The sequence below is a fragment of the Typopeltis vanoorti genome, chromosome 6, assembly GCF_054136105.1.
Source record: "Typopeltis vanoorti isolate ZY-2024b chromosome 6, IOZ_Tvanoo_1.0, whole genome shotgun sequence".
NCBI lineage: Eukaryota > Metazoa > Arthropoda > Arachnida > Uropygi > Thelyphonidae > Typopeltis > Typopeltis vanoorti.
This window is the reverse complement of record NC_143554.1, coordinates 77,250,417-77,273,036: the sequence shown is the minus strand read 5'-3', so window position 1 is coordinate 77,273,036 and position 22,620 is coordinate 77,250,417. Positions and strand designations below refer to the sequence as shown.

At 33.4% G+C, this 22,620-nt stretch overlaps 1 protein-coding gene across 3 annotated transcripts in view; it reads right to left on the bottom strand.

The window, feature by feature from the left end:
• The window catches only part of LOC150105594 (calcitonin gene-related peptide type 1 receptor-like), a 128,798-nt gene that overhangs the window by 1,412 nt on the left and 104,766 nt on the right, over window positions 1-22,620 (bottom strand). For 2 of the 3 annotated variants that reach the window (XM_090394932.1, XM_090394933.1), the window contains exons 6-14: window positions 19,770-19,864; window positions 19,219-19,310; window positions 18,861-19,011; window positions 16,062-16,212; window positions 11,329-11,389; window positions 9,237-9,303; window positions 8,869-8,954; window positions 3,418-3,556; window positions 3,276-3,317 (exon numbers count right to left, since the gene is read on the bottom strand). In XM_090394932.1, the coding sequence (XP_090251058.1) occupies window positions 3,276-3,317; window positions 3,418-3,556; window positions 8,869-8,954; window positions 9,237-9,303; window positions 11,329-11,389; window positions 16,062-16,212; window positions 18,861-19,011; window positions 19,219-19,310; window positions 19,770-19,864 (884 nt within the window). Of the gene's footprint in view, window positions 1-2,544; window positions 2,706-3,275; window positions 3,318-3,417; window positions 3,557-8,868; window positions 8,955-9,236; window positions 9,304-11,328; window positions 11,390-16,061; window positions 16,213-18,860; window positions 19,012-19,218; window positions 19,311-19,769; window positions 19,865-22,620 lie in introns of all 3 variants that reach the window. The other variant, XM_090394934.1, reaches the window with a different exon arrangement.

Here is a 22,620-nt window from a genome sequence, read left to right as displayed (position 1 = left end):
AGTAGGTGATGATACTGAGCAATGAGATACTCCTGCATTGGTGGTGAAACTCGAAGACAGGAATCCATCAACTGTGACATGCAGTGAAGGATGGACAAAGAAAGATGGCAACCACCCAATTGCAGAGGGTGAAAGGGAGATCAAACGATCGCAATTTGTTTATAAGGCCTTGATGCCAGATGCGATCAAAAGCTTTAAAAATATCAAGCGCGACAGCACACGCTTCTCCATTCCTATCCATGACACTTGTCCAGCGATTAAAGTAAAGTGGTCAGCCGTGGAGCTTGAATCCGTCCTGGTGGTCGCTGATTAAGTGATAGATTTAAATAGTGAAGAAAGTGACTATTGATGACGTTATTCGTAGTTTTTTTTTTGTTTTTTTTTTATGTAATTGAGGTAATGGCGATTGACAGTTTGACCGCAGACTTCTATTTCTTTTTTTTAAGACAACTAGTGACTTAAACGGAAGTAAGGTATTTTTTTTTTTTTTTTAGAAAATCGAGAAAAATGACCAGAAAAAAAATAAACATTTGTGGGCTGCTTGTGTGCTGTAGTGTACAGCACATGGTGGGGGTGGGGGTTGGGCGAGAGTTGGTTCTGCTGTCTACAGTAGCTCTGTATTACCCGCATCTGCATAAAAAAATTCCGATTTAGCTGAATAAACTGAAAAACATGAAGAGTGTCAATGTAGGAGAAAATGCATTACTGCGAACGAAAGAAAGAAGAAACGGTACAGTCCGAAGATTACAATCCACGCGTGATGTTCTCAATAAAAATGAGCCTTCTTTTTCTAGATGATTTCACAAATAAATTCCGTTTTTTTTTTCAATCGGAAAATTACCATTAACGAAAACGGGGGCCATTTTGCTGTAATTCTGGGAGCAAAAACGCCAAATACCGAGAAGCTGCAGGTGGTCTTGAGTGAAAATCGAAACAACCTCAGTGCTCAGAAATGACCTCACTTCCGGTTATTAACTAGAACAACACAACAGTATTGGAGGATTCGTTCTATTCTGTGAAGCAGCAGCAACCTCCCGACATTCCAAAGTAGCATTTTTGCTTTCTAACATCAAATGCACACTTCAACACAAGAATCGGAATACAATAAAATACTTGAAATAATAGATGGAAAAATAATTGTGAGGAAAAGAATAAGGCTAAGGGAAGACAGATGGGCAGGAGAACGTATAGAGGAGAACGACCAGACTGATGAACAGAATAAATAAGAGGATGTTTATTTTAATATGAATATTTGCTAATAATTGTATTTGGTCATCAGGAGCATTTTGCTCTTGAAGATCGTAATTTTCCATTTTGATGTTAATCTGAGGCTAACGCTAATACATATTATGCATCAAAAAATAAATAAAGGCCTCTTCATGCAGTCGTATGAATAAGATGATTATTAACAAATAGCATTTACAGCACGAGATAAAGGAAGAAGAAGGAATTAAGTATTTCTATGCAATAGTATAGCGGGATTTAATTTCGGTTAAAATTCTTTCTTAAAGCCATATGCGGGCTAGTTTGTTAGAAAATGCCTCGGCCGCAAATCAGAAACGAATTCTATAAGTAATCTTTAAAGGCAAGAAAATATACTGTATGCATTGTTATCTATTTGTATGATATCTATATACATATACATATTTATTATGTACATATTAAAGCAATGGAAGTCATCTCCGCTCCCCTACCCACTATGAGTCTTTGTACATACACGTGTACAACTTGATGCATAGGATTAATATAAAAGTAATTAAAAAATCGCAGAAGATGAAACCGTTTACCTGCTAGATTTTTTTCGATATAAATAAATTTGAAAAAACTGAAAGAGTTTTGTTAAACAATTATGCCATAGTAGGAGTCGATGTTTTGTTGGCATAGCAAAAATATTTACACACTAAGCAATAAGTCGGCAATTTGCTTTCCTTGGGATTATGTTTATTTAACTATTTTGTGTTAAAGTAACGACATAATTCAACCCTATTTTGAAATATATTTTAATATATTTTGAAACATTTTTAAGGGAAATTATAACATCATAAGGTTATAAGATCATAATTAAAAAAAGGTGTCTTACTGTTATAGAGGTATTAACTGAACTCAATGTTTAGTTAACTGTTGAAATTTTTTAAAAAAAATATGAATTTTCATTTCTGTAAATTTATAAATTAATTTATTATATATATATATATATATATGAAATTTCCTCTTCTATTTTTATCCACACGAAATAAAGAGCGAAACAATGGAGTCTAAATAACAATAAAAAAAATCTACATTTCATTGTTGTCAATAACGTAGTGTATAGCCACAATAATATGGAAGTTCACTGTTAGTGCTTTGCACATATTAGCCTGAGCACATGCATTTATATCGGTAAATATATATCTAGATAACGCATCTTTATTGAGACATACAATTAATTCTGTCTGCATGCAACAAGATCTGATTTGCATAAAATCGGGAGAAAAAACAGCACTACACAAAACAAAGATACGGAAACAAAGCATTGAAATAAAGCTAAAATTTATAATCACATACTCGGTAGGACAGAACAGGATTGAAGTAGATTAAATTCCATCTTTGGTAGAAAGTCTGTGCATGCACACTTCAGTGCGAGTGGAGCGCCGCCACTCGGACGTAACTTGAAGTTTATGTTGCATTTCGTAGCGGCGTATGGTTCGCCAGAGGAGGGAATGAATCTGTTGGAAACACGATAGTTGTTGTTTTAAATGCTCCAATTTTAAATAAACATGAAGAAATAAATATAAAATAAATAAATAAATATTTAAGCTAAAACAGAAAGACGACATTCTATTTATCATGCAAACTGAAGAAGCTTAAAACAATCAGCAGTTATAACAAAATATCAGAATAATAATAAGTAGTCTTTCTAAAAGTTGCGATTATTTTATTGGCCAAACGTGCGCGCATGCGTTTTATTTCACTAAGCAAAATAAACAATGTAGTTCAGTATTATCCTTTTTTTGTCTAGTGGCTCCATCTAACGTAATCTATCTAATCAATGACAGTTATTAATTCATTGTTAATTCTTGTAGAATCAGAACATTAATTTTCGGATCAATGCTAATTAGCTCTAGAAGGACTTTCAGAATCGGAACATGATAGTTGGGTTAGAAAAATAGACGTAAATTACTTATCTAAATTGCTAAATTAACCAACAGTTGATGTCAATTTTAAATTGATGTTTCTGAATGGGAATTTCAATGGAAAATCTCATTAAAGGAGTGAACATAATTAAGATAACTTACCTCGCCATTCATGTAGCAAAAGATCATGGCAACCAGAAATCCCTTGAAATAGAAGAAAGAAATTGTTAACATTATTATTCATTAGTTCTATGTGATCTTTAAATTCCTTTTTTTTTCAATTAATAGAAATAAATTAATTTACCTGTAATCCATCCAGAGAATGACTGAAAAACGTGTACGCTTCCAATGCTCCACATTCTCCTGGTTGGGGCCTGTAGATCACCAGGCAGAAGTGCAGTCCAAATAATGGCACCAGGACAAGGGTAGCTCGCACCGCTTTCCTAGATAGAAGATAGTAATGAAATAAGATTTCATTACTTACTCGAAATTACGTAATTTTAAAACAATTATCATGGCTTCGATACTGATACAATTTTTATTCCTTGAATTATGCTAAAAAATCATCAGCAAGTAACTTGCTTATTTTGCGGGATGAAAAAGCCGTGTTTCTGGGAGAAAAATCCTGCCATCACAGTATAAAACCGGCCGACTAACTGCAGTTAAAAAGACCGAAGAGACAGTATTTGTATCAGGTCTAGACAGTGTTAATATTTACATTCAGATCTTACCAATCAAAGGTATCGTCGATACCAAGCGAGTGCTTTGCAAACATTGCTTTCATTATATTGTTCCTAGTCTGAAAGCATTGTTTTGACTACAATGTAACGCTGTAACTATCCTACTCTTAGTGTGAAGCAGATTTGTGAATATATTGCTGTATTCTTGATTCTTTTGAATATAGGATTCATTTGAATTTATTGTTGATCTGGAATATCTATATTGCTCAATATAGAAATATTATTGGCTAGAATATTACTGCCTCTGTCTCGAAGTATTGTTGTTAATCAATGAACTAATCTACAAGTATTGTTGTTAATCTATGACTTAGTCTGTAAGTATTGTTGTGAATATATTCCTCTGTCTGGAAGTATTGTTTTTAATCTATGAATTAATATTGTTGTTAATCTATGACTTAGTATCGAAGTATTATTGTTAATCTATGAATTAATCTACAAGTATTATTGATAATCTACTACTTAGTCTACAAGTATTGTTGTGAATATATTCCTCTGTCTCGCAGTATGTTTTTAATCTATGAATTAATATTGTTGTTAATCTATGACTTAGTCTCGAAGTGTTGTTGTTAATCTATGAATTAATTTACAAGTATTATTGTTAATCTAAGACTTAGTCTACAAGTATTGTTGTGAATATATTCCTCTGTCTCGAAGTATTGTTTTTAATCTATGAATTAATATTGTTATTAATCTATGACTTAGTCTCGAAGTATTGTTGTGAATATATTCCTCTGTCTCGAAGTATTGTTTTTAATCTATGAATTAATATTGTTGTTAATCTATGAATTAATATTGTTGTTAATCTATGACTTAGTTTCGAAGTGTTGTTAATCTATGAATTAATCTACAATTATTGTTGTTAATCTATGACTTAGTCTACAAATATTGTTATGAATACATTCCTCTGTCTCGAAGTATTGTTGTTAATCTATGAATTAATTTACAAGTATTATTGTTAATCTAATACTTAGTCTACAAGAATTGTTGTGAATATATTCCTCTGTCTCGAAGTATAGTTTTTAATCTATGAATTAATCTACAAGTATTGTTGTTAATCCATGACTTAGTCTACAAGTATTGTTGTCAATATATTCCTCTCTCTCGAAGTATTCTTTTTAATCTATGAATTATTCTACAAGTATGATTGTTAATCTATTACTTAGTCTACAAGTATTGTTATGAATACATTCCTCTGTCTCGAAGTTTTGTTGTTATTCTATGAATTATTCTACAAGTATTGTTGTTAATCTATGACTTAGTCTACAAGTATTGTTATGAATACATTCCTCTGTCTCGAAGTATAGCTTTTAATCTATGAATTAATCTACAAGTATTGTTGTGAATATATGACTTAGTCTACAAGTATTGTTGTGAATATATTCCCATCTCTTGAAGTATTGTTTTTAATCTATGAATTAATATTGTTGTTAATCTATGACTTAGTCTCGAAGTATTGTTGTTCATCTATGAATTAATCTACAAGTATTATTGTTAATCTATGACATAGCCTACAAGTATTGTTGTGAATATATTCCTCTGTCTCGAAGTATAGTTTTTAATCTATGAATTAATCTACAACTATTGTTGTTAATCTATGACTTAGTCTACAGGTATTGTTATGAATACATTCTTCTGTCTCGAAGTATTGTTGTTAATCTATGAATTAATCTACAAGTATTATTGTTAATCTATGACTTAGTCTACAAGTATTGTTATGAATATATTCCACTGTCTCGAAGTATTGTTGTGAATATATTGCTCGGTCATGAATTATATTGATCTTCAGAGGATAGAAGTAGGACAAATATTCTATTTATTAATACCCACAATGCTTCTAGACTCGAGACGTATTATTATTATATATATATATATATATATATATATATATATAAGAGGAACACTTCTTATATATATATATATATAAGAGGAACACTTCTTATATATATATATATATATAAGAGGAACACTTCATATATGGTTCAAGAACTACCTCTCAAACAGAAAACAAGTAACAAAAAGAGGTACATGTCACAGTCGGAGTATACAAGTAAAACACGGTGTACCTCAAGGTGCCATATTATCACCCACTCTATTCAAAATATATATTAACGATGTTCATAACATATCCATAATAAGTCAAATATTTCAATACGCAGATGACAGAGCACTACTAGCAATCCACATAGACATTAACACAGCTCTATGCAAAGCACATCAAGACCTAAACGAAATCACAACACACTTCCACCAAAACGCAATTCTAATCAACGGTACCAAAACACCTGCATCACTATCGATACATTGTCACACATACCGCTACATTAACAACAAAAATACCTGCCAATGTTCCGAAATCAAACCTGTAACACACGCAAAATACCTCGGTCTCTATATAGATTCCCACCTTCAATGAACAAAACATATAGAACACACCGAACTCCGGATCATCGCAGCAAAACTCTTCCAAGTTAAAGACATTATTCCACCCAACATAGAAAAAAAAACTCCTATATCACGGTATCCGCGAATCGCTACTCAGATATGGAATAACAGTCTATGCAAATACATCAAACAGCCACCTAACAAAATTAGAAACATTACACAGGAAAATCGTGTCAACAGTAATCTGGACACCTTACACACCAATATCCGACAAGCACATGGCGATACACAGAATTCTGAGCATTAAAAACCTGAAACACTACATGACATTAACAAGGAATTACTTTAACATCACCTATTGAAACAACAGAGACACATATCGTATAACACGACCTACAACAACTCTCTACATCTCCACACCCTTCAATAACTCATACGGTTCTTTTGTGAGGTCACATCAGATACCAACGCAACTCAACAACCTACCAAGAAATTTAAAACACATAGATAACTACAGAACATTAAAAAACGAACGCTTTAAAATATACCAACAAAGTTAAGAAACCATTAACACTAATATACACATTACAAATCACTGGCATCCAGTGCCTACATCCCATACATAAACAGTAGCAACAACACAAATAGCGAAGGCTAAATCCCACTCTCTCTTCATAAAAGCCAACCCAAGCTTCGAAGTAGGTGGGATTAACTTGCCTCACTCATTTACAAGTAAACTTTATAAGCAAATGCAGAAATCTGTATGTATAATCATTCTTTCTCAAACTTAAAAAAAAAAAATTGGGATATGTTAATACTTTTATATATTGACTGAGATCCGAGAATTAGAACAAACAATTAAATTTATTAAATACGTAACATGTTTCATCGGAGTGGCCGACTTCTTCATGCGTGAGAGAACACAGAAAGCCAATAAAAAACACTATAAAGAAACATTGAGTCACTATAAAACTATAAATTATAAAACTGCAAATTCGACTATAAATCACAGTTAACTTTGAACTGGAGCTACAGTCCGTGTAAAAGTTCTATTGTTAGACACCTGTGCGCGTGTGGCTTTACAAGTGCGCCAATATCTGTAGTGTCAGATGAAGAAGAACTAAAAAATGAACTACATCTTAAAAGGACCTTCAAAAACAATGGCTACTCTTCAAAACCATCAATAAACAACTATACCGCTGTCAACGAAACAACGTAGAAACACAGGATGACCCCAAAGGTTATATCTCCTTGCCATACATCAGCACGCTCTCCAAGAAACTAAGAAGAATTTTGGGAAAGTTTGACATAAAAACGTGCTTCTCTACTCTTCCCAAATAAGATCAAGTTTAAGCAAATACAAACAAGCTCACAACCATCTACAATTCCCAGGTGTGTACAAAATCCCGTGTGACTACGGAAAACCATACTATGGCCAAACGGAAAAGTCCATCCTTCTACGTCTCGAAGAACACCGAAGAGACATTGCTTACAAAAGAACCAGAGCAGTGCCCTCTCAAGCCATGTCCTGATTTCAGTAAACACAAATAATGAAGGCCGCCAACATGAGATAAACTGGACAACAACGTCAAACCTTCACATATGCCAAGACGATGTAGAACGCCGCATAGTCAAGTCTAAAGAAATTGTCATGGACCCTCTTTATATAAACAGTAACCTCAACTCAGTTCTGCTGTCAGATATTGGCGCACTCGTGAAGCCACACGCGCACAAGTGTCTAACAATAGAACTTTAACACGGACTGTAGCTCCAGTTCAAAGTTAACTGTGGTTTATAGTCGAATTTACAGTTTTATAATTTTATAGTGACTCAATGTTTCTTTATAGTGTTTTTATTGGCTTTCTATGTTCTCTCACGCCTGAAGAAGTCGGCCACTCCGATGAAACATGCTGCGTATTTAATAAATTTAAATGTTTGTTCTAATTCTCGGATCTCAGTCAGTATATAAAATTATGAATATATATACCCAACCTCCCTGGATTGACGTGTAGGGTTCCCTGATTAAGGGATCACGATGAATTAATGCAGCCGGCACAACACGCTTTTACTGCATCCCCTAAAGTCAAGTACATATTTATACCATTAGGAGATGACTGCTCACTGCAGTGATTTTCTTGTTTTGAGGGAGAATAACCAAATTTCCGGAAGAAAAACCCTATCCATCTTCTTATGAGACCGCGAACTCACCATTTCATTGAAAAACACCTGATATTACTCCTTACATCACGGACGTGAAGCGAATCCAGGCCTTTCAAATCAGAGGGCTCGTTATCAACGGAGATTCTCGTAAATAAAATAACCAATAGGCATTCGTTGAGTGAAGTGGATATTTTAACTGAATTAACTATATTAATTCTATACTATACTGAACTGTTTATTTCTGTGAAATATGATACTATTTAAATATATGCATTTGATCAATTTTTTTAAAATTAGGTTTACTATTTTATTGATCGTCATATCGTTAATAATAATTTTAATATGAATAATCTTCATTTAATTGAATTCCATTATTCATTTCCCCTTATTTTCATAAAAATTAGGTATTTTTTAATTCGTTAATGGTGTTTCTTTTCGCTTGAAAGCGATGTATCTTACGAAAGAAAACTTACCTGTACTGGCTTGGTTCATTGGCGTGAGTTGCTCTCAGCTTAGTCACCAAAACCCGGATAATATTACATAAAAAAGCAAGGTTCAACTGAAAAGAAGAAAAATCAATTACCTTAAAGTAAATTATCATTTAAAATATCTAAAATAACTAAATTTAAAATTAGGAATCCAATAAAAAATAAATAATATTTTTTCTACTTTAAGTGGAAAAGGATTTATAATTCATTTAATATTTAATATTAAATTTCAATATAATTAACGTCATTGATGCTTTAAAACATCAATATTATGTGTCAATCCCATAGAAAGCAGAACCCATTAAGTGTTTAATATAACAAATATAATAAGCAAAATCATAAATTCAACTTACCACAAGACTGAATAGATTAGGCCCATTTATTATCCACTCATAACTCTCCACAGGTATTGCCCAACATCTGCAAAGGTATTCAGAAGTTTGTAATTCATTTAGTAAGAGTGACCATAAGCACTAACAAAAATGCTATAAAAAGGTATGTAATTATAATTTAAAATTATTTATATTTAAATAGCATATAAATAAATTAATTAATGATATAACTCCAAAGGTAATGGTTGTTTAATCCCAAATTTAACAATAGTAGAGTCTCGATACTCTTATTTCACGATGATAACAAAACCCAAGACTATCAATGATTTCACAGGAATGTGGGGGAGAGAGAGAACAGACAAGATAACAGCTGACAATTTGTGATCCTATTCTTTAACAAAGCGAATTCTATGGTCGATTTTCTAATATGTTCAGCTAAAAAATTGAATATCCAGGAAAAAAAAATCGCATTTGCCTGATCCAAGAGGTCGGCTAACTTGGGAATCTGGCTACCTAGAAAATGTACTTCTAGTAAAACCAAATCTGCAATGGTCTTTCTTCTGAGTCTGGCGTTGTAGAGTCAAAAACTATTTCCACAGGACCCCCCCCCCCCACACACACACACATCACCGTATTTAAATATATTTAAATTTATATTTGTTTGAAACATTTAAATGAAATGTTTGTAATGCTTTTTTATTTACAACCGAATTAGGCGGAACTCTTTGAGCTTAAATTACCATTTTATTTTGATGAGTGGTAGGCATCGAGGCTCTATCCTTCTCCTTCACTGATAACTGAGCCCAAGGCTTTGAATGATTTCATAAACATCAGGAGACAGAGAGAGAGAGAGAAATACTGTAGCCACTGTTGACATCTCCTGTTTCTTAACCCTAACAGGCATATATTTTCTAAAATAGTGTGAGCCTTGTAGTCGATATTTTTAGTTTTCTACTGACCTGTGACAAAAGCCAACTAACTGAGAAATCTGTTGAATCGCATCAACAAAGGGCTGTTCAGCACAAGGTAAACAAACACACCATTTCAAAAGAGATAGCCCAGGGGTTCCCAACCTTTTTGTTTCCTAGAGCACATTCTAAAATACCGGTAGGGCGACGGGCACCATCTATTTTTTCAAGCAAAGTTTTTGAATTCTTTTGTTAAATGAATACATACAAAGTTTACATTATAATCAAATGTTTTATTACTTAAAAGTTTACATTATATAAAAATTTAAATATATATATACGTAAGTTAGTGTGATCTTTGGCATTGCATTTCATTGGCCAGTGCTTCATAATTAGGAGAATATGATGATATTCCAGTTCTTAAACAATCATCAAGTTGCTCATCAGTGAGTCGTGATCTATATTTTGATTTTATGATATTCATTGGTTGAAAACAATGATTCGCAAAGGTATGTGGAACCGAAAAACGATTTTATCTTGTACGCTGCTATTTTTAAGAATGGAAACTTTTTTCTATCCACTAGATTCCAAACATTTTCATCTGTTATATGGGATTTTAGCCTAATGTCATTCTGAAGATCCAATATTTCTAGCTCCAGTTCTTCAGCATTTACGTGAACAAGCTTTGCAATGCATGCAGCCATTTCCATTATATTTACTTGGCAAGTAAAAGGATTGATTAAAAAAAAGGAAATCGTTGGCTCGATGATAGTAAATTCCTGAAATCTCTTTTCAAACTGTTCTTTAAGCACCTGAAGATGTTTAACGAATATGACAAGTTAAATTCACTATCGCCTACCATTTTTTTCATATTTGAGAAATGAACGGGAGATCCACAATTATCTTTAATTGTTGATCTCCCGGATTGTGGACAAACACAATTATCTTTAAAATTAACGAAACAATGTGTTTCCTCCCAGTCAGTGTTAAAATTATAGATTCGTTGTCTTTTACTTGATTCACTCATTTTAGGATTAAAAATCAAAATATGCCCGTCGACGGGCGCCACGGTCGACGGGCATAGGGTTGGGAACGCCTGAGCTAACCTATATATTTCAATATAACTAAAATTATCGACATTTTTGTATTAATAATGCCAATGTCTGCTGTAATGATAATTTTATCGGAAAAAAAAATCAACTTACTGTTCATCGGCTAGCACCTGTCGTAATATGGCATATATAGAAACCGGAACTATAGGAAACACTGGAAATAAAAATCCATAATGAAATAAATATGAACTCTATAAAAACATAATAATTATAATTCATTAACAAAAACACGATCATAAAATCTAGAACGATAGATCCAGAAACCACAATTATTATTACTCTTACATGCCTAAAGTATAAGGATCGTAAAATGATTTTGAATTTGAGTACTGAGGATGACTAATATAAGTATTTTTTTTTAAAATAAAATTTTATTAAATTCTTGGGAAAACAAACTACTTATCCCTTGTTTCTAGAGTTCTGTTCATCTAGCTTTTGATGCATTTCAAAGATAAATAATGTAGTAAAAGGATGCAGTTTGTTATTTTTGAACACTACAGCCAATGTGGTTATATATGTACAGCACCGGCCAGAAGCCTCCTGGAAGCATTGCAATAGGACTCCTAAATTACACTCATAAACTAAAGAAAGATTCTTTCTCTAGTAAGAAATAAATATTGTCTTTCTACCCCCCCCCTCTCTCTCTCTCTCTCTCTCTCTCTCTATATATATATATATATATATATATATATATATATATATAGAGAGAGAGAGAGAGAGAGAGAGAGGTAGCGTAGGCCCAAGAATATTTCTGTGTTTCTGAATTCTGAAGTTATTATTTTATAAATAATAACTGATCGATAAAATTTCACAGACTTTGTATAGCAGATATTGTAATAAAAAGAAAAATTCCGGATGGATATAATCGGTCTATAAAGAGAGAGGGAGAGATGTCGACTCTACAGCCATAGCCTATATGTAGTCGAAATTGTAGAAGAAGTAACTGACTCACATGAATGCGAAGAACTCAAACGCGTATCGTTTTTTTATTATTATTTTTTTCCCTATGTTTTGATTTGTACATGTTTGAAAAAGGGATATAAATAATGAAGGAAAAATCCAACTTTCAAATAAAGGTCACATTCAAAATAAGATATTTATAATCGATATAGGCAATTCTTTTGTTTGATAACCTCAGGACATAGTTCAGAAAGAAAAGTTTAGAGATGTTCTTAGCAAATAAATGAAGAATTAATTCTCCTATTTGTATATTTATTCCAACAATGAACCCACATAAACAATCGATTTATCTCAACAATTAATCTTGAACAATTTATTTATTCTAAGAATGAATCATATGAACAAATACATAGATTCTAACAAAATACATAGATTCTAACAGTGAATCTATGTATAATAAAATAACATTGAAGAGAACATTTAATAGCTTCTTAGAGCATCAATATGTAAGCATAATACTAATTGCTTCATTAGTCCTTCCTAGTTGCTAAGAAAGCTACCGATATATGCATATGTTGCAAGGTTGTATGCAACAGCTTTTAATACGATTTAGTATAAAACTTTTTCTTTTTTTGAAAATGCCTTCTTTTATGAAGTATTGGTTTAAAAATCTGTCAGTTGAATACTTTGTTATAGTGTACAAGAAATAACTTCATTCCAAGTTTTATTCTACGGTAGGAAAACAATAAAAGTGGGTATTGAACTTCGTAAACAAAGTGCCACGAAGGTGGCACTTTGTTTACGAGGACTTTGGTTAGAATATCTTCGGGAGCGTTGAAAATCTTATCAGCGCTTTTCAGTAGAAGTTGAGCTGTTCTGAAAGCCAAGGACACTCGACAGGTTATGGACTTTAAGGGTCTGTGAGTAGCATATTATCAATACAAGGAAACGTCTTCTATATAACAAATATTTCGAGCAGTCTTCGATTACATTAATTGCATTCACCTTACAAAAAGCAAGCAGTGAATTACTTTCTTTCATCTACAGATGTGAAGAAAATGCATTTTCTGCCCTTCAACTTGCTTTAACTGTGACTCTCCATTGATTTGTAGACTCATTAAAATCCAAATTAGCTTAGGTGTAATATGGTTCAAAAAATGGATGTGTATTATTCATAAATGCTCTCTGCTATTGGCAATTCTTATGAGGAATCATGAGAAACAGTGTAGCTATTTTTTAAATTTTGAAATGAATAGGGCGAGCAATTTCGAATACTTTTACTCATAACAATTACTTGAAAGTAACATTTCAATGGCTATTTTAACTACTCGATGAAGACTAAAATAATCTACGCACATCTCGTTTAAAACACTATTACCTGGTTTTCCCTTTCAGTAGTTTTCAATCGTAGGTGACTTTGTAGGCATTGCCCACAAAGTATTCCTGGTGAGATTTTTACAGGGTAGTTCACCATTGCTTTCCCCAACCCCCCAGTTTTATCCGGGCTCGGCACTGGCATATGGCTGGAACGTATTCATGACTGTAATCGATGTGGGTTCACGGGGCCGGTTTGGCTGTTCTGGTGGACAAAAAAAAAACCCGAGCTGGGTAAGAAATCCCTATACCATCGTATTAGACAGGCTAACTCACCTTTCGTCGAAAGAGACCAGATTAAGTTTCCTCACTTTACTGAAGGGAATCGAACCCAGGTCTTTTCGACCAAAAGGCTTCGTCTATACTGACTGAGCTACGGAGACTCCTGAAACCTAACGCATAACGATACTGATTTGATGGGTGAAGCACTAATGCTTTTCATATTCCCCTTTGTCTGAAAAGGAAGTTCTTTGAATGGAGAATTATTGAGCTTTAAGCTCGCCCTGAAAGGACAGTGGGATTAGCTGTGTTCAGCAGAGCGTAGAATTGACTTGGGTCTTTTGTGTTTGCAGCATTCTGCTTCATTGTAGTCTGAAGCTTGCTTGATCAGTGGATTCGGATGATTGTTTATCTTGGTGAAGAACTTTTCTGCTAGGTCATGAAGGAGGGATGTAATGCAGGGAATGTTGACATTTATGTGAATCTGGGAGTTTCTTATGAACCATGGGGCATCCAGAATCATCCACAAGCATTTGTTCTGTATCCTCTGCAGTTTTAGAATATTCGTATTCGAGGTATGGCTCCAAGCAGGAGATGCGTAAGTGATGACTGGTCGTATTACCATCTTATATATAAGTAGGTTGTTTCCTACATCCAGCTTGCTTCTTCTGTTGATCATGGAGTAGAACTGTGCGATTACTTTGGATGTCTTCGAGCTTATGTGTGTTTATATGACTGGTGAATTGAGGGGTTTTTTGTCAAGCATCACGCCGAGATATTTGACTTCGCTCTGCCATGGAATCTTAACTCCTAGCAGATGTATGTCTTCCTTAGTCTGAAACTTCTTTTTAGTGAACAGTATGGCTGAACTTTTCTGTGGGTTTGCTTGGATCCTCCAGTCCATCAACCATTTCTCTAATTACTCTTTGGAGTCGTCTAATAGCTAGTTTGGCGCCAAGAGATCTTGCCAATAATGCAGTATCATCTGCATATAACGCAGTGATTGTTGAACTTGGGTTTTGAGGAATATCAGCTATGTAGATAGAAAATAGCAGGGGGGGGAGCAGGAGTAAGCCCTGCGGTACAAACACGTCAACCAGACGTCAGGATCTTGCATCTGGTTGACACAGTTACATTTATTTTCACTTGCATGAATCTGTCTTTGAGGTATGTGTGGATTATTTTTACTAGATTAGTTGGTATATTGAATATGATGAACTTATTGAGAAGACCCTGATGCCACACCTTATCAAAAGCCTTCGAAGCATCTATAAAGACTGCAGCTGTATGGAGGTTTCAGTTGAAGCCTTTGGTGATGAATTCGACCAGTCGGTGTATTTGTTGTACGGTGCTATGGTTTTTTCTGAATCCGAACTGCTCATTAGGAATTATACGTAATTTATCCGTTGCTGATTGAAGCATTGTAAGGATGACTTTTTCCGCAACCTTCCGAGGCTGGACAGAAGACTGATAGGTCTGTAGCTGTCGGGGAGCTGGGAGTTAATTCCAATCTTTTTGATTGGCGTTTATATCCGCCATCTTCCATGTTAAGGGAAAATACTTGTGGCTGAGGATGGCATTGATTATATATTGCCTAGATGCACAATGACTTTTCTGGAGAGTAGTTTGATTATTTTGTTTGTGATTCCATCTGGACCTTCCTTATAGTCCTTATAAGGACTGGCCTAAAGGGGTGAAGCAAGAATGCTTTTCCTATTCTTCGTTGTCTGCAGAAGACAGTGTAAGGATAAGGTGTTATTGAGTATAAAGCTCTGATCATGACAAGAGGGAAACAGCAATAGCCGAGCCTCAGTTAGAACTTCATTGGCTACAACATTGCCATCCATTACCCTCCAAGAGTATTGGATTGAATGAATTAATCACCGCATCTCACGGTCGATTGATTCATCCACTCTTTACTTTCCTTCTCTGGACCTGATTCGACTCCATTCTATTAATTATAAGTATTTTATGAATAATGCTTGATGGTGTATTATATCCGTTACTAATAAAAATAATATATTAAATTAATTATTTTTTCACATACTATTTTTTACTTTTATTTTTACTATTCAATTATATTTTATAAACTAAATTAATTTATTCTTTGAAAATAATTTTCTTCATTCTGGATTCTAGTTTATCTCGTAGTGGCATGTCGCTGATTAAAACCACACGTACCACTTGATCTTATTATATCTTTTTTATGTATATTTGCTGATTACCGAGTTTATCATGAAGAATTTTACATTCTAGATTATTAATAACCACTCTTCTACGGTAAATGAAAACACGTTCATATTCAATGCATTAAGCCAAACTGACGTACTTACCCCAACCCATGATGTAAAACATAATTAAATTCTTCTGTTCGGCAAAAGCTGCTGCAATCAACTTGTGCAAGTAAAATCCTTCACAGAACATCCACATGTAGTTGGTCGTGCGAAAATATTTGGTTAATACGAAAAGGATTTTGCATCCCACCTAAAGAGAGGAAATTATACTATATTATTATTATTATTATTATTATTATTATTATTATTATTATTATTATTATTATTATTATCGAATTTTCTGTCTTTATATTAATTTATAAATAGAGTTTCGAAGGGTAAATATGCGTGGTTACCATGGAAACAGCGCGCAGTCTCTGAATGAGTTCACCAAACAATTATATATCGATTTAATTATTTCTTCTTTAGTAGATAGTTGTCTATGCTATTAATTGCATCTTGCAAGTTTGTGCCATTACAAAGAAATGAGACATCACCAAACTCAGCTTGAGTGCACCGAAACAAACAAGCTCTTTTCAATCAAGAAAACGAATTTTACTTCCGTTATTTTAACTTCCTACGTGATTTACAAATTAGTTTGTCTATTTTTAGGCCATCTGTACGTCCTTTTAGACTATTTTCAGTATCTAAGGTCATAGACTTCATAACATTCATGTTTATTGTAGAGTCACTTACATTAGCTCACGCTAGTGGTCGCCGATACTTTATAGTTTACTATATTCGGCAAGAAACTCTCTGATTCCAATCTTTGAGTTTCTTATTCGGTTTTAAAACTATGTGGGATTTAATATCCCCTTAATTTAAATAATGTTTATATCGCCGAAATGAAGCTTATTAGCTCTTTATATTTAAGTAATTTAATGTCAGGTTTTTGAAATTTATATTTAAGTTTAAGGACAAATAATGAATAATATGAATAAATGATGTCATTCTATTTGTTCTTAAAAGTAGTTTGAATTTTTAGAAAATTCTAAGAGGAAATAACTTTTTAATCATTGTTTACTTTGTAAGCTTTTGACTGTTATTTAGGCTTCAAAAGGTATTGCTTATTATATGTGATAGGAAATCATTTTAAAATATATTTTGAGCCTGACGAAGACTGTATTGAACAGTTTAATAAATTACAATTTGCTGAGAACTGAACTATTGATTTGTTTATTGATTCATAGATTAAAATTGAGATAGACAGCAGAAAAAGATTACAATTTTATATCAAAGTAGAGTGTGAATCATAGTTTTCTATAGAATAAAGTGTGACTTTATAGCTCCTTTACAATATTATATCTGTATTTTTAGTGCCTATTACACCCTCTGTCCTAAAAGAAACCGAACTTTTCGAAATAGAAGAAACTAGTAGCGCCACCTGTTGTATTTTTTTGTTGTCGAAAGCGGCAACCTTCATTAGTGTTGTATCAACTGTTTATGACATTTGTTTGATTAGAAGCCGAGTTATAATGCCAAATGGGACAGTGTGTTTTGACGAACGGTCGGTCGTCACGATATTCATGCTTTACGCTACGAATTCTCACTATCAATCGCTTTAAAACTTCGAGATAAACTCACCATTGACCGTTTGGCCAGGCCGTACGAATTCTTTGTGGATAATGCCCTTGGAATCGTAGAAACAAATCAGCATTGTCTTTACTTTTGAATTCTCCAAGCGACTTTTTTTTGGATGCCCCCTCTTCTGGTGGTCTCCACTCAGCACTCTGGCGCTTTGTCGTCAGTCAACTTGTGGGGAACAAATCGCGAATTCAATTTACGAAGGCCCAAACTCTCGGGCAAAATGTTATGCACAGTTGATTTTGGAATCCCCAATTCATCTTCAATCTATCTCACGGACGATTTCGGGTTTTCTTTGATGAAATCACGCACATTTTGGATGTTAACTTCGTTCAGTCCAGTTTTTGGACGGCCCGGCTTTTCCTCGTCCTCAAGATCTCACGACCACTTTGAAATCTCTTAAACCACTCGTAAACTTGAATATGGGATAAGCATTCATCACCGTATGCTTTTTTGAAGCATTTGATGCGTTTCGGTACTACTTTTACCAAGTTTAACACAAAAGTCAATCGCAGCTCTCTGTTTGAAACTCATTTTCCAACTTCGTCAAAACACACTGTCACTCTGGCACTATAACTCGACTTCTAATGAAACAAATATCATTAACAGGTGACACAACACTAATGAAGGTGCCGCGTTCCATAACAAAAAGATAAAACAGGTGGCTCCACTAGTGTCTTCTATTTTCGAAAAGTTCGGTTTCGTTTTGGACAGAGGGTGTATATATTTTATGTGTTACAATTCTATATCTGTTTTAAACAATCGGTAGCAGTTCAAAGCAAATCAATGCATTTTAATAATAGACGAATATTTTTTTAATAAAAACTATATCCTGCATATGTATCACCATTGTTGCAATTCTAATGGCGTTAGAAGAATGGATAAACATACTACTAGCAACTTTAGCTAGTAAATAGTGACAACAATACAGATATACGCCGCAAGGAAAAGTTCAGGCAGCAAGCAATACCAACAATCGAAAATATGCTGCAGGAGCAACTTCGGCTAACAAGCAGTAACAATATATAAATATGCACCAAGAGAAACTTCAGTAAAACAAGCCACAGCAAATATAATAACGCCTTTTTATATATATATCACCCGTCAATATCTAAAGCTTTTCAAATGCGAACTGTATCACGTTTTTCTAACAACAACTTTACACTTGCCAGATACAGTTTATTTTCTTTTTTTAATAAAAAGAAACACAAGATGTTTCGTGAGAGTATGCTCAGTTCAATATATTAAGTATGAGCACCCTTTTCAGTTACTTACTCCATTTTCTTCTAAGATAGTTTTATCAGTACTAGAACTATCCAATTCTTCCATCATCACGATCGCCTTGAACAGGATGACAAATATTCCATTTAAAAGGAGAGAAACGAAAAGATGTTTGTGCATTGTGATTCGATGGACTTGAAGTTGTCTGCAAAAGAAGGAATAAACAAACCATAATCAGATATTTAATTCACTCAAATCGCTCTGTATTTTATATAAAATAGAATTGAGTACAACTTACTACAACGATTTATAGGAACAACGCGGTATTGCTAACATTTCGTTTGCAGAAGTTTTTGTGTGAATTATGTCCCATAAACATGTGAAAGAGAATGTTCTGACGCAAACTACTTACTTGTAGATCATAAAAATCACAAGGGCCGGGATTAAAAAGAAAATGGAAACTGCATAGGTCGCCACATGAAAATACAATAGCCGACGAACTTCCTGTAAAGTTAAACAAAACGTTTTATGGTGTATCAAAATTCATTGATTTTTTACAAAATAAAAAAAAAACGTTTTTTTCTTTTTAAATTGTAATAAAATTGTTGCAAGAAAATTTATCTTTTATATTTGTATTAAGTAAATGTACAGAAATTAATACATCAGTTTTTACTTATTTATTAAATTTTAACTCAAAAGGCTATTTAAATAGATTGAATTAAAATAAAATTAACTGATAGAATATTTAGTTATTTTAAAAGAATTAATAATACATATAGTTTAAAAATAAACTGATTCTTAATTCTGACGTCATTTAATGCACTGAATGAGAAAGAATAGTGTGGGGAAAAGATACTCCTATAGAAGAAAACAAACTACATAACAAAATAACAGGTAGATCGAACTTTGAGAATTCAAATTATTAGTATCAACCAATTCCAATTCTCTCTCTCTTTCTCTTACCTCAATACGTCCGCATGCCCCATAATTGGTCCATTCCTTCCGTACTCTATTCAGAAACCATGTTCCATTGGACCAACATACTTTAGTTGCAAATCCTGGAAGAAAAATAAAAATAGGATAAGAAATATTTAAAAATAGCAGAACTAAATCTTGCATAAAATATCGCATAATTTAATACATACATACATAAGGACAGTTTCTTGAATGCCCCTTACCATAAATGTTTGCAATAATATACTAGCATTAAAGTCTTCCAGTAAATAAATAAAAGTTTTCCCGGTTGGGAGACAAAATAAACCCTAAATAGCTTCGCATGAAACCAGCTGGATGACGCAATATGTTCGTGACACGTGTCAATGAATAATTTTCTATTTCCACTATGGCATTATAGGAAATACCCGAGTTTGAAAACCATATTGCGAAGAATCTTCAAATTCGAATCTCTTGATGTGCATTGTACATCAACAGATTTACATTGTACATTAAAGAATGTACAATAATATTGTACATCAAAAATCTGATAATCTTCTTTTAATGTTCAAGGATATCGCGTACTAAAAAAAATCTGATAATCATGAAAGGTGATAAATATCGATAGTCTTTTTTGACAGGTTCTTTGCCAATAAGATTTATGTCTTAGAGAACAAACAATAGAGAGAGATATTTACTACGATATATTGGAGTGCTTTCTCACATCATCAGTTACTTCGCGTGTTTGAATTCACTGTGTCTACTAGCATTTTCTGCACTGAGACTGTTTTCACAAATGAAGACTGGTCGTTAATGAAAATCTATAACAGTGATTGCTGCCTTTGTTGAGTATAAAATCGAATTCTGTGGAGAAATGCATAAGATTTTTCTTAAGGTCACGCAACAACTTGGAGAGGTATTCATGGTTCGGCTACAGGAAAAAAAAAAAAAGAGAAGTAAGCAGAGAACTGATAGGAATTTTGATACTACAATCGAAGTTTACCTTCAAAACAACATTGGACGAGTCTCCAAAAACATCATTATCATATAATGTCTGCAGCGCGTGTTGTTATTATTATAAAATAATGCAGATGTGATTCTATGCCTTTGAAATAATGAGACAGTTACCAAGAAATTGGGAGAATTCTTCTTTATATTGTTACATAAAAAAGAACTATCCTATTTATATGTTTAGGGAAACAATGCTGGAATCAAATTCTCTTGAGATAAAGAAAATGACTGCTTGATCATTCCTAAAATCACATCAATGGGTATTTGCCATAGCAATTTTCTTAGATGTATAGAGGTTGAATGAGCTATGAAACAAAATACGTCTTTCCAGCTAATGTAAACGGGATTCAAATTTACTCCAAATCATCCTATTTTCGTGCACAATTCATGATTTAAAAGTTCCGTGTATAGTTGGAGCTCTCATCAAGTTGAACCAAATAAAAGTTTGGTTACCGAAGAGTGGAGAATAGACATCTAATTTAATTCTCATTTCTTATTCAAGTTCAGTGAAAATACGGCCATCGCATAAATGGTTATTTCTAGTCTGGGAAAAAAACAAGCTGCGTTCCTAGTGAAATTAATGTTTCTGAGGTGACCCAAGCCACCAACAGCTCCTCCGTGCGAGTTCCACGGTCTTCCTCATGTTTAATGCAAGCATCCACAAACGCTGACAGAAATAAATGACAAAAGTCGGCAGCGCACACAAAAACACATTACATGTTTTAGATTAAATACCTTTCTCGTGGTCCACAAGCTACCGCAGCGTCTCACCTTCGTTTTCTTGTCGCTACGAGAATATTTTTGACCTTTATGGGAATCTTTAAGGTCAAATAAATAGTATCTCTCAGGTAGGTTGGTAAATGGATAGCTAAAGAAAGCAATGACATTGCAAAGAAGTCTTATTAATCTTTTCCTAATGGTCTAAACAGCTGTCTGAAAACCCAAGGAATATCGCATTTGTGGATGGTTCTTTAATGGACTGGAAAGAACGTCATTTTTTTCTTTTTAAGATTAATAAAGTACTCATTTTTGTTTGTTGGTATCTAACACAGTGTATGGGAAGTGAAAATATTTCAATATAAACAAATAAAGATAAAGAAAAACTAAGTTAAAATAATTTTAGCTTTTGGTTTTAGAAAACAGTTGATTTCGGAAAAACGAAACTGCAGCTATATTTTAATTAAATTGATCTTGCTTTTCGGTTAGTGCATGATCAGGTGCAAAACGTGCTTGATTTTTTTTTTTTTTTTTTTTTTTTTTTTTTTTTTTGAGGCGTACGTTTAGGTACATCATAAACTCATGACCAGTCTGATGATTATGTTTCTAAGCCTACTTTAAGTCCAGTAAACGTACAAAAGCTTTCAATTCTAAGTGCATTGAATGGTATAACTTGCATGCTTCCTGAATAACACGGTATATATCCATCGTTTTTCTCCGCCATCTCTTATGTTACTCACGAATTTGCTGATGCAGTGGATCTTAGAAAAACGTCGGAAAACCTCACAGGACAACAAATCGGTTCTTTTCTTTTGATCTGCAATTACACTAATTAACTCAACAATCCACCGCCTATCTCTGGCTGAAAGAACTGCCGGGTGGTGTTTAGCCAGTGAGGATTTAATTTGTTACTACTTCTTAAATAATATTAGAGATATATTAGTCTGTAATCTGTGATTTTAGAATGAAACATCGAACAGTAAATATTATGAATTCTAAATGAAAAATCGGAAAAACTTAGCATGCAAAAAATAGGATGGTCTCTTTACTATAAGTTTATTTATTCTTTTTAAGCCTAAATGAATAAAATGAATACAGTAATCCACACATGGAAGAACACTTGTATTTGTGATAAACTATTAAAACTGTCCAA